Source organism: Mercenaria mercenaria, chromosome 11 (genome assembly GCF_021730395.1).
Source record: "Mercenaria mercenaria strain notata chromosome 11, MADL_Memer_1, whole genome shotgun sequence".
In the NCBI taxonomy this organism is placed as follows: Eukaryota; Metazoa; Mollusca; class Bivalvia; order Venerida; family Veneridae; genus Mercenaria; species Mercenaria mercenaria.
The window spans coordinates 76,480,766-76,494,304 of NC_069371.1; the positions used below are offsets into that span (position 1 = coordinate 76,480,766).

The following is a 13,539-nucleotide window of genomic DNA, read 5'->3' on the forward strand; positions in this document are numbered from 1 at the left end:
TTTATGAGAAATGATTCCGATGCCCAAAAAGCTTGAGCTCTGCCATCTGTATATACACTACTTCAGTTTTCAATTTATGACATATCTTTTCTAGAGAATATGGTCATTTTAGCTGTCTGACAAAGTTTGCAAATCTTGTCGGATCGAGATTATTTGGCAGACTAGGGCAGTGAAGAATGAGCGTATTTGTCATTTCCATACTGGATCATATTTTAATCATATCATATTGAAACCTTTTTCGTTTCTCGAATTCTTTATTCCAGACGTCGGAATATATTATTAATAGTACTTCGTGGGCTCTGTTATATATATGGGTAAATATATTTGAGCCGTGCCATGAGAAAACCAACATAGTGGGTTTGCGACCTGCATGGATCCAGACCAGCCTGCGCATCCGCGCAGTCTGGTCAGGATCCATGCTGTTCGCTAACAGTTTGTCTAATTGCAATAGGATCTGAAAGCGAACAGCACTGTGTTGGTTTTCTCATGGCGCGGATCAATTATATTTTTGAAATGTGATCCTTGATTGGGTTCAGTTCAAATAAAATCAGAATTGTGAAACATGTCTAGAATGAAGAAGCTGCGGTTTTACCATTTAGAGGTAGGGAATCATATGTTGGACTGCCTTCTCCTTCGTTAAGCAGCTGCACATGAGCCCCATCGTATATGGCAGTGACGGTGTTCCATATCTGAGGCTAATAAAAAATTTAAAAAGATAACAATAATAATTATTTAATATTCTGTCTACTATGTTATATATAAGTAACATTAGAATCGTTAAAGTGGCATTATGCGCATCTTACTGCCCATAGTATGTTTTGGTGAATGTTGTTGTTTTTTTTTAAACAATAATTATTTTCGGTTGCTGTGCATTTAAATAAGTTAAATTAACAATAATGCCGCATGAGTATTTGCAGTATGCTTTAGAAAAAAGGAAATCGGACTAATAGAATAATAGTTATTTTCAGCAGTCTCTTCTATACAGTGATCTCCCTTACCTAAAAATATAGATTTTTGAAGTTGAAGGGAAGCAACTCATGTGTGCAGTTTGACTTTTCTTAAATAAACTGCCCCAGTCAAAATAAAAAAGTCATATTTGAAAAATTATTATTTTTAACAAGTTTGGTATTGGGTTGATGCTATAATTTCCTCTACCTTTTTATACAAACATATATTTCAGCTGGATTTATACTTGAAAAATGCGAAAAGTTCCACTTTAACATTATGTGGAGGTTAGGCATTGTGCGGAATGACTTTACTAGGGCACAGCCTAGGTGAATGATTTCCGGCGGCGTGTACCTACACGGAATTAGAAGAGTACACGTCAAATCTATTGTAGATGACAATGAAAGTGTTCCAGTTCCCAGTCAAATAACAAAGTCATGTTGATGTGGTACCATATGTGATCTACTATTTTATATGTTAGATATACGTACACATGTAAGTCGACATAATATATACCGGAATCTCTTTTTTCGCCTTCAACACGCAAGATGTAATCAACAGGGGCGATTCACAAATAGAATATTTCAGTGGGGCATCTAACTTGTATCCAAAACGCATGCATTATTTCGTAAAAAAAAACAAGTACTGTATAATGACAGTGTGCTCCTTTTGCGTAATACTAACTTACATACAAAGGCTTTACAAAACATTTTCTTAGTTGGAAAAGTGGCATAATTTTATAAGCTGAGCAGAAGTCTAGAACCTGGCGAGATTTCCATTTTATGATGGGTAAGATTTGTGAAGAGTTTGAACACATTCATTACAATAGTTCCTGAGAAACATATTTACATGCTGAAGGCCTGATATTTGGCTAAAAAATCAATGACAAAAATCTAACTGTCAGGACCAATACATTATGTTTGCTTCGTCGCTGTGAAAAAAAAAACTAATCATAGCTTTGTCACAGATTGTTCAGCAAAATATCAGGGCCCTGGAAACTTGAACATGCTAAATATTCTTTTGATCTGTCCTTGTTATACGATCACAAAGAGTTCTGATATTTGACACGTGTTTTTCAATATTAAGCTACTGACAAACCTTCGGTGGTATAGATAATCCATAAATAAAAGTTATACCAATCTGAATATTTTAGCATGTCTTAAATCTAAGTTTTGGGCCTCCGCGGCTGAGTGGTTAAGGTCGCTGACTTTGAATCACTTGCCCTCGCCGATGTGGGTTCAAGCCTAATTGGGCCGTTCAATTCTTCATGTGAGGTAGCCATTAAGCTTGTTTACGAGGACTGATGGTTCTAAACATATGCCAGCCCTTGATGAAATAATGCACACAGGGACACCTGAGGGTCTTCCTCCACCATCAAAGCTGCATGTTTACCATGTGACCTAAATTGTGATGATTTAACCTAGCAAAACAAAACTGACTTAACGTAAATGAAACAGTTGAATATATCTCTGTTACCGAGTAAGTCACTGCTAGCTCAACAGGTGGGTTCCGTGTATTGGTCGCATTTTGTTCGTTTGCCTCCGTTACCAGATGCAGAACAAGCTGGTTGTTTTGAATTGAAAGTTCCATGGATGGTCCTCCAAGGTCTAGGCTCAGACAATTCGATAACAGATTTTGCTTTGAAGCCCCCAAGCCTTGCGGAGGTAAATAGACAATCTGGAAATAGCAAATCAATGATGCAGTTACCAAAACGAGTACATAATTGAATTATAGTTTTGTTGTTTTAAGCTCACCTGAGCTTTCTTGACCACTTGATGTCCGTCGTCCGTCTGTCAACAATTCCTTGTCTGCACAATAGTGGTTTGATTTATTACTTGATTTCAACCAAACGTGCACAAAACTTTTATCACCGTAAGATCTCGATTTTGTTTTTGACCCACCAATATCCTACCATGGGTTCCAGAGTTATTGTCCTGAATTGGCAAATATTGACTATTTGGTATTATCTGCATAATATCAGTTTCATTTATGATTGAGTTTTATCCCATCTTGCACACAACTTGTATCACCATAAGATTTCGGTTCCTATTTTGAACCAGCCATATTTCGCAAAGGGTTTTAGAGTTACGGTCCCTGAACGTGTAAAAAATGACTATTTTGGTCTTGTCTGCACAAAAGCGGTTTCATTTTATGATTGAATATTTACCAAACTTGCGTTACCATAACATCTTGGTCCTCTACCAGGATTATTCAAATTATCCACCAAAGGTCAAATATAATCCCGCCCTAGGGGAAAATGATTTGAATACATCTGCGGATGTCTCTAAATTGCTTTTTGTACTATTAGCATGTGTAAATGTTGAGTTCTGCTGGGGGGCGTGGACGATGGCGTGCATTTCCATGGACAGGCTTAATCAAACCGAACCTGCAACATTTTCGTTTTTGTCCTGTTGGGCGACCTGTGAAGTTTCCACTTTCCTCTATTTTATATAGACTTATATAGGGAAAACTTTGAAAATGTTCCAGTACAAAACTACATGGCCTAGGTCTTTATATTTGGTCTGTAACATTGTGTAGTAGCTCTTTACCAAGATTGTTCAAACTATCCCCCTAGGATTAAAAGTGGCCCAGCCCCGGGGGAACATGATTTGAATAGACTTGTATAGGTGAAAGCCTTTTGAAAAATTCTTGTCTTAAGCTATACGGCATAGAGCTTAGATATTTAGTATGTGGCATGCTCTAGCAGTGTTCACAGTAAGGCCCACGCCCAGGGGGTCCCTTGTTTTACAATGACTTATATAGGAAAAAACTTTAAGGTTCTTTTTGTACAGATTCATAAGGCCTATACTTTAGATGAGCCGTGCCATGGGAAAACCAACATAGTGGCTTTTCGACCAGCATGGATCCAGACCAGCCTGCGCATGTTGGTTTTCTCACGGCGCGGCTCAGATATTTGGTATTTGGTATTGTCTGGCGGTCAGCTATCATGTTTGTTCAAATAATGAATTGACTGCGCCCCGGGGTCAACAGTTTTACATTGGCTTATATAGGAAAAACCTTCAAAACCATTTTTCTGAAACCGTAAATACTTGGTTTAAGGTATCCTCTAGTGGTTCTCTACCAAGATTGTTCAAATCATGACCATTGAGTCAATAAAGGCCACGCCCGAATGGTCCCTTGTCTTACATAGACTTATTTGTTTTTGAAACATTTACATAGATTTTGGAACACAAGTATAATGTTTGATACAGATTTCAATACCCATCTTGAATAGTCTTAATCATGACGCATTCTGCGCCGCAAACTTATCTGACGTCGCCATTTCTGAAAGTGCATCTGACCGTTACTTTCAAAATTATATAATTGTTTTAACGTAAGCGAAGTCAAAGACTTGAAACTCAATATAATTACGCACCACACGTTGTCATTAGCAGCGATATAAATTTTTATTCCGCGAGATGTATATCAGTTAAGTTACATGAATTTAAAAGGAAGCGCATTTTTGTAGGAGGAAAACTGAGCGTGCCCCGACTAGCGCTGAATGCCGTACATTATTTAAAAAATACTCAAAACAATATGACAGATACTTAATTTTAAACTCTATAGTCTTGTCGAGTATACATTGAAATAACATCAGTTAAAATCATTATTGATGCGTCACTTATTTTCGAAATAATAAAAAAAAAGTTCGCTATTTTCTGGGCCAACCTTCGCAAATATATTTCTGTATTTCTTAAAAAATTGAAAACACTAAAACAAAGTGACATTCGTCCTTTTAATCATTTTCACTGCACAGGGTATAAAGATGCTGATTCCTTTCAAGTTTTTTTTATATGGACGACTATTTTTATATATACAAAATATAAGCTACTTACTTTGATGAATAGTTTTTCAAACTGAGATTGAAAAAAGGGTATTCTGTAAACCAGATCTCCTGCAAATTTCAGTGCCATTCTGCCATTTAATTTAGGTCCTGTAATAAATATAAAACAGCCTTTATGATAAATATTTGTTAAATGTAACATTTCACAAAGAAGCCTCATCTAGTTTGAAGAGAATTTATTTTGTTATAGATTGGAAATACATATTATCATCATAAGGCGTAAAAATTGTTTCCGGTGAAAAATGTGCAACTAGCTTTGGACTTTTAAAATTATGGAATTTATTGTGAAGATTGTGAGCGCTAGTAATGCAGTGTTTTATACAAAGGTTTGGAGTAATTAAATGGGGTTTTGACTTCAAAACGCAAAAAAAAACAATCTAGGACTGAAACAAAAATGAAAACAAATTGATTATTCTAGGACTGAATAAAAATCCGTGAAATTGTGAAAATTAAATAAACGTATACCATGAGATTTTCTATTCATTGATTATGTATATTATGTCATGTGTTGAAACTATAATTTCACGGAGTTTTGATTCAGTCCTAGAATAATTAATTTGTTTTCATTTTTGTTTCAGTACCTTTATATAAAACACTGCATTACTAGCGAACACAATTTTCACAATAAATTCCATAATTTTAAAAGTCCAAAGCTAGTTGCAAATGTTTCCTCCCTTGCCCAGAGGCACCGGTATCCCGACCTATCCTAATTTTTGGCCCGACCCTAAATGCTTTTATTGCCTTGGAGATTTTTTTTTCAAATTTTTAACAAAAAGTTGCAAAACTGCACTTTTTATGCTTTAAACATAGTCAGTGATGTTAGAAATCAACTTCCTGATGCTCTAAAGGCATAACTCATTATTTGTATTCATTTTTTTTTTTTTTTTTTTTTGACACAAAAATAATTTCCGAAAAGTCTTACTTAATAAAAAAATTTAGAAAAATAATTCCGACCTACCTACCCTATTTTTAGCATGTTACCGGGAACAAAGACTTTTTAGGCCTAGATTATACATCGACAGTTTAGCACTTATAGCTCGTTGCGGAATCTAAACAAATGACCTATATTTTAACACACTGACCCTCTGTACCGGAAACACGTGACTTATGCATTAGTTATCTTATATTAATTAATATCACATTGCTGAGAGGTATTCCTAATACTAGTGTTTAAATGGTCATCTCCTGCGTCAAACACTTAACAAATTTTCGAACACAACACTTTTCATTTTTTAATAAGATTTCCATCTTTGTTTCAAAGATGTTCTTTCTAAAGGATTTTAATCATTAAGATAGTTCCTTATTTTACACATTATTTTAGCGAAAAAGTCAATTACATGTCGCCATGTACTGTGTGGCACTTTAAATATATGAAAAACATGTATTGCGCACGGGAAATTCGTGCGTATTTAAATCAGCGGGTTTTACAGCATGTAAGAATTCAAACACAAAATGGTTACAACAATTCTGTTCAAAAAATGGCTCAATCCAATTTGTAATACGTCATTTTGGTAGGTACGTTCTACTTCATATTCGAGTTTTATTTATTTCGTGAGGAATAACCCTGTGCGAAATTCTACGGCTGTAAAAGACTGTATTCTGTTGAAAATTACAATCATGACTATTTCATATTTACATCTGTAGATACTGTATTACAACATTTATTATACAACTGTAGTGTTCAGTTTACAGCTGTAAAACGATCGTAAATTAGTTCGAATTATGCAAATGATATACAGCTGTTAAAAAAACTTAGTTTCTTAAAAGAATAAACGTTAGCGTTAGAGCTGTAAATATGCCTAAAAGTTACAAATGTCCCGACACAATTTATTTTCGAAAACCTAAAGGATTTTCCTTTGATACCTGTACGTATATATCCAATACCCAACCAAAATGCATTAAAGCCCTGAGATCGCTGACAATACTCATGTTCCTTAAAAACAACAGTTACTATAATTAAGAGACATTAGCATTTCACAGCTTAGCCTGGGAAGCCGTTGATAATATTTGTGCTTTGTCAGAAGAAATCATACCTAATACCTATGCAATAAAGATCACTTAATTTGCGCTAATTAGTGTTAATTGGCATTCATCGAGTTTCTGATGTCAATTTGCAGGTATTAAAAAAGTTAGAAATTGTCAGACTGGATTCCCAGGCTATTCACAGCTGTACATTCAATGTAATTTGTACAGCTGTTTGTTTGTTTTTTTCTTTTTTGTTGCTTTTTTTTGTTGTTGTTTTTTTTAGACCTGCATATGAAAGTTTACACTTGTAAATTGTAAATTTCAAATGTATTTCTGGTCATCTGCCTTTTTATATCTTTAACACCTGTAATTTTAAAACACAGGTCTTCTTCGTACAGGATTATCATACGGAACTTTTTTTTTATATTTTGTAACCCTCTTTTAGAGATAATTCTCTATTAAACAACCATTTTTCCTCTTCGCCAACGATGGGCCTAAATTTCAAAATTTGATAACACCTAGCTGAAGTAAGATACAGATATAGTTATTGTTATACATTTGTATCAGAAAATTATCTTGTTGTTAAAGTGACATTATGCGCATCTTACTGTAAATAGTGTATTTTTGGTGATTGTTTTATAAAAGCAATTTGCTGTTGCTTTGCATTTAAATGTGCTCAATTAACGACAATGCCGCATAAGTACTTAAGTTGATGTTTTAAAAATAAAAATATCGGGCTAATAAATTCGTCTACGCAATTATCACCCTTACAAAAAGGTAGAGATTTCTGAAGTTGAAGGGAAGCAACCCCTGCGTGCAGTTGGACTTTTCTTAAAAGAAATGCCCCAGTCAAAATAAGAAAAGTCATATTTGGAAAGTTATTATTTCGCACGGGTAACAGGAAGAGTTTGGTATATTGGGTTAAAAGCTATAATTTCCTCCACCCTTTTTACTCAAACATCTATTTCAGCTGGATTTTTAATTGAAAAATGCGTATAATTCCACTTTAAGATATTTGAAATTTGTGAAGTACATTGTATTGCGTAAGACATCTATTAAATGTATTTCAAAGGTATTTGAAATGCATTTTCAATAAATGTTATAACTAACAATACAAATTCGATTAAATTATAAAGTAACATAACTACTAATATTTCAAATATTATGAGATTCTTAACGCTTCTTTTGCCTGTATAAATATTCTCAAAACATCATCCAAAATTATCTATTATGGAATAGGTGAGCTAGCATGTGAGTTATAAGGTATTACCATAATCAGCGGTGCCGTATTGATCGATCTTGATTTTTTTCTGTGATCCTTCCCTCAACCACGTCAGCTCATCAAATATTATATCAAGTTCCTTTCGACATGCTGAGGTAAAAAACAAAAGAGCATCAACGTTGTTTTTTTTTTGTCTGAAACATTAATCACATATACAAATTTCAGTCACAAAATTGTGGGGTCTCTATGGCTGCCTGGTTAAGGTCGATGGTATAAAATCACTTGCCCCTCAATGATGTGGGTTAGAGTTCGCATGGAGTGTACAATTCTTTATGTGTGGATGAGTCTATAAGTTCAGATGAGCTTGCAGTTGCTTTGCAAATTTCAAGTTTAATATTCTAATAAACACTCTAAACTGTTTATCTAAAATAGTAATAATAGTAATAAAGTAAGAAATTTGACATTATGTTCTATAGTTATTTAATATCTTCTTCTTCTTGTTGTCGTTCGCAGACATAGCGATTTAATATCTTTCACATATATTTTGATGAAATATAGCGACAGGACCTGGTGGCACTACTTAGTTGCTTTTTTCTGATCCTCTTTGATCATGGCAACATGCAATTTTAAAATCACAGTACTCCGCTGCTTACATGTAAGTCGGCGCTTGGAATAGAACCCTGAGTGAGATACCCATTTGAGCCGTGCCATGAGAAAACCAACATAGTGGCTTTGCGACCAGCATGGATCCAGACCAGCCTGCGCATCCGCGCAGTCCGGTCAGGATCCATGCTGTTCGCTAATAGTTTCTCCAATTCCAAATGGCTTTAAAAGCGAACAGTATGGAGCCTGACCAGACTGCGCGGATGCGCAGGCTGGTCTGGATCCATGCTGGCCGCATACCCACTATGTTGGTTTTCTCATGGCGCGGCTCATTTAATCATCTAATTATTGGACTTTTCTCAATCGAGTTTGCTGTAATTTCACTTTCCTGCGTTCTTTTTTTATTGTAAGGATATACAATAGATTTTCTTATTTCACACCTCTATAATTTTAACCAGTTGGAAGCTTTTCTTTCTATCACGTGACAGTACAATAGAAACCAGTACTGTACTGTGTGTCACATTTTCTTAAGTATATACATGTATAGTAACATCCGAAATCTACAATCCACAAACTCCATATTTTTCATATTGGACTCTAGTCCCAAAAATCCATATCTTTTTCATATTGGACGGGACAACTCTTCCGATTCCTTATAAGGAGATTTGGAATTACTCCCCTTGTATATAGGGACAGAAGTATTTTTTTTAACAAAATGCGATAACTTTTTTGAACGAAACATGTTAGTGTAAGCACTCAATTTCTTTGTTAGAACGTTTCCTATCCAGTTATCATGGATTCGGTTCAAAATTTCACGAATTATTTTACACCGGGAGTAGATCTAAATGTATAGAATCTATGTGTTATCAGAGAAGAACGTATTCTAAACTAATGGTTGTTGTTGTTTGCGAGTTAAAATGTATGAAGTTTTGTTTTCTACATCTATCATTTTTATGGTGTGAAATAAAGAGGTAATTTAACAGTGTTGAGTACAATACTGAATTCAGTTGGACTCGTACACGGCAGTAATAACCCATATTTGGGCTCGGCTTTCACCTCGTCCAAATACGAATTATTACTGCTGTGTACTCGTCCAATAGAATTCAGTATTGTACTCAACACTGTTAAATAACCTCATACTATTGTATGCGATAATCATTAAAACGCAGGAAAGTGTGGATAAATGCCTCTATCCGATCAAGACTTTTCCAATACTTAGACGCTTGCCGTGGAATGGACGGTCGGTGTAATGTAATCAAACTGACGTACAGTTATCCGGTGCACCTGGGACATGAGTGGCACAAGCACATTTCGTTATGTCAAACTGTGTTCCTGGAGAACATGGCCGTTCATGTTCAACACCATGGTAGGTTTCTATATAGGCGTCTGATTTGTTTGCTGCCGCTTTAAACTTGCACACTGAAAGACAGAGAACATTTATATCAAACTATAAAGGCATGAAACAAAACTTTGAAATAGTTTAAATCCTAGTTTCGCTAATTGAATATATCGTTACCTAAAATGGCAAGAAGAAAGACTAATTCAAATAACACATCCGCCATGTTGAAAGAGGGACATGTGTGAATGTCTATACGTACATTGTGGCTGAGTACATGTACACATTAACATTTACGAATATAATAATAACATTGTAGAAAGGCCTTGGAACATACACTAGGATGTTTAATCTTGTTTGAACCTTTAACCCTAGTCATGTTCTTACATTAAAAGAGAGTGTAACTAGCACGCCCGCTTAGCTCAATAGGGAGAGCGCAGATCTACGGATCTCGGGGTCGTGAGTTCGAGCTCTGGGCGAGGCGTATGTGACGATTTGATAAAAGACATTGTGACTCAAATCATTTGTCCTCCACATCTGATTCATGTGGGGAATTGGCAGTTACTTTCGAAGAACAGGTTTGTACTGGTACAGAATCCAGGAACACTGGTTAGGTTAACTGCCCGCCGTTACATAACTGAAATACTGTTGAAAAACGGCGTTAAACTCAAAACAAACAAACAGTGTTACTAAAATTACATCCCGCCTGGTAAATTCCCTTACGCGTAGCATCTTTTTGAAACAGAAGTATACTCATACAAATATATTCAAATCAAAACCCACGGAGCTCTAAATGTAAGTACTCGAATACAGCCGAAATAAATTATACCGACGGATACTCTGAAAATATGTCATGAAGATCAGGTAACATCAGCTTTTTGTCTGTGTTTTGAACTAGTGACATAGTTTATGACCTGAGATGACTCACTGTTGAGATTGACCTAGATGTAAAACTGGCGTATATTCAGACAGATTGTCATAAAGTCAAATAAGAACTATGGCATCCAGTTTGTTACCAATTTTAATATTAACTATCAAAACAACAGTCTTAAAATGCAGGTTGACGGTTGTAAAGTATTTTCCCTATATATAAATTCAATGTTATATTTTCTGGTGTTTGTTATCCCCCGACGCAGTCGGAGGTGTATAGTTTTGGCGTTGTCCGTCCCTCCGTTAGTCCGTCCGTCCATCCGTAGCCATATCTAGGAAGTGGTTGAGAATATTATAATAAAACTTCATATACATGTTCACAACTATGAGGTCATGCGGCCCGTCAAGTTTCAGCCAGATTGCCTAAGTAACACCAGAGTTATGGCCCTTAGAGGTTTCTAGTGTTAACTATATAGGGTACTATAAATATGGCAATTTCTGCCTTATAACTTGTGATATATTTGACCTAGAACCCTGAAAGTTAAACTGAATTTAGATCACCATAATGTGGTTGTGCACACACAATTTCGTCCGGATTTCTTTAGTAACTTCAGTACATGTTAAACAGCTACACTTAGTGCCAAACTACTCGAAGACAATATTTCGTTCTAGTTACACTTCAAGCTCACATTTCAATTAACTCCATTTAATTCTAAAAGCTAAGCTTATTACAGAATGTTAACATATTCCATTCAAAACAATTTCTTTAGTCAGGATCAAAATAACATACATTTATTACGTACACTTTAAACATTCGTTTTCTGTTAAATTGATTTTGACTAATGAAATTATCTGCTTCTTAGTAACATCCTTAACTTTTTGCGGGGATACCAATTCATCTAATTTGCTTGTTTGTTTTGGGTTTAACGCCGTTTTTCAATAGTATTTCAGTCATGTAACGGCCCGACAGTTAACCTAATCAGAGTTCCTGGATTCTGTACCAGTACAAATTATCAGAGGCGGAGGACGAATGATTTCAGACACAATGTCTTTTATCAAATCGTCACGGAGAACATACGCCCCCGCCCGGGGATCGAACTCGCGACCCCGCGATCCGTAGACCAACGCTCTCCCTACTGAGCTAAGCGGGCGGGCTGGTCTGTTGGAATCATATAGAGCCTCCTTTTGTATCGGTTAGTTGTTTTATATGCGTCGGAATGACATTAAATGTAGACGACAAAGTAACACACTCGTCCGTGATTTTATCTGACAAAGTTTCATTAACATTGTGACCTCCAGACGTTGACTTACGATGCTTGACGCATTGGTATCACAACAACTTATATAGAACACTTTTTACTCGGGTGAGTTTAAACGATTGTTTTCTGTTTTGGCCGATATCAAATCTAAATAAAAAACACACACATTTTATTTTCAAGAAAATTCTTTTATGACACGTTATCTAACCACTTACATCATCTGACTTTTTAAGATACATAGTTACCTAATCTGTCAACCATTAACTTAAAGTATAGATCGATTTTGATACGTGTAAGTCTTCTAAAGTTACAGACAGACGGACAAACTGCTGAGCTGTCAAGAACACGGGTGCACAAAATATCATTTTAAGTCAAAATTCGGTAATACCGAGATACTGAGTTTCAACTTTAATTATCGAGAAGTAGCAAACCTTCATTGTAATTCTGAGGACAGTGGTCTGTACACGAGACATTCATGTTTGGAGTTATCTCTATGCACTTCTGTGTGTTACCGTCGAACCGGTAACCAGAAGGACAACACCACCTCTCGTCCCCTTTTATAGCATTACACTTCATGTACGTTCGGCAGGATCCGTCAACTAAAGAGTATTTCTCAATGCCTGGCTGGAGACATATATCTAGAAATTGAGAAGGTAAAACTCATAAATATTTCAGGAAGCGATATAACTAACCAGAAAACTAAGTAGTTCAACAAAATTTTAGTAAGCACGTTTTATGTTCAGTTACTATTCCAATATGAAATTAGCAATAAATACAACTAAACACAGAGTGCAATTAATAAAAATTTAAATAACTACCTCTGTTTTACAATGATAAAAACACTTGCACATTCATATCAAACGCATTATAATTTCCTAACAATGACAAAAAAAATTAATTATTGGAATACATTATTCCCTAAAAAATCTCGAAACGAAAGAAACAAGACACTTATATGCAGCCAGCAGTCGCAATATTTCTTGTTGTAACCCTTTCTTTTTTTTCGAGAGAACGGAAGTTAAAGTTCAACCATTTCAGTTGCTTTTTTATTTTTTTCGGACGACTTATCATCACGCAATCGCAATCCTGACATTTTTCGAAACAGAAGTAGCCAATTTGATATACCAGGTTTGTACTGTGGTGGACACTCGTCCTTGCATAAAGGGTTGTTGATGCAACCCCTAATAACATCATAACCTTGCCCTTCGGGACAGCAAACCGGATGAGGGTGGCGCTCTTCACAATCCCAATATGTTACGCAATTTCTGTCGTCAAAAAATTCTGTTTTCGTGCCAGGTACAAGGCAGGCGTCTAAAAGTTAGAACATTAAATACTTCAAATGTTTTATGCCTGAATAAAACGTCATTTAAACAGTACATTTATAGTAGGAATATACATGTTTTCCTTTCAAATAATATACTAAGTACACATTGGAAATATTGCCAACGGTTTGGGCAATATCAAATCAAATCAATTACAGCTATTTGTGTGTTTA

General features: G+C 35.5%; 1 protein-coding gene across 1 annotated transcript in view; it reads right to left on the minus strand.

Moving 5' to 3' along the window:
• The window catches only part of LOC123531382 (uncharacterized), a 61,669-nt gene that overhangs the window by 853 nt on the left and 47,277 nt on the right, over positions 1-13,539 (minus strand). Inside the window, exons 10-16 of the mRNA XM_053517802.1 lie at positions 13,170-13,355; positions 12,476-12,682; positions 9,849-9,998; positions 8,025-8,126; positions 4,782-4,879; positions 2,422-2,622; positions 593-695 (exon numbers count right to left, since the gene is read on the minus strand). Coding sequence (XP_053373777.1) covers positions 593-695; positions 2,422-2,622; positions 4,782-4,879; positions 8,025-8,126; positions 9,849-9,998; positions 12,476-12,682; positions 13,170-13,355 — 1,047 coding nt within the window. The remainder of the gene's footprint in view (positions 1-592; positions 696-2,421; positions 2,623-4,781; positions 4,880-8,024; positions 8,127-9,848; positions 9,999-12,475; positions 12,683-13,169; positions 13,356-13,539) is intronic.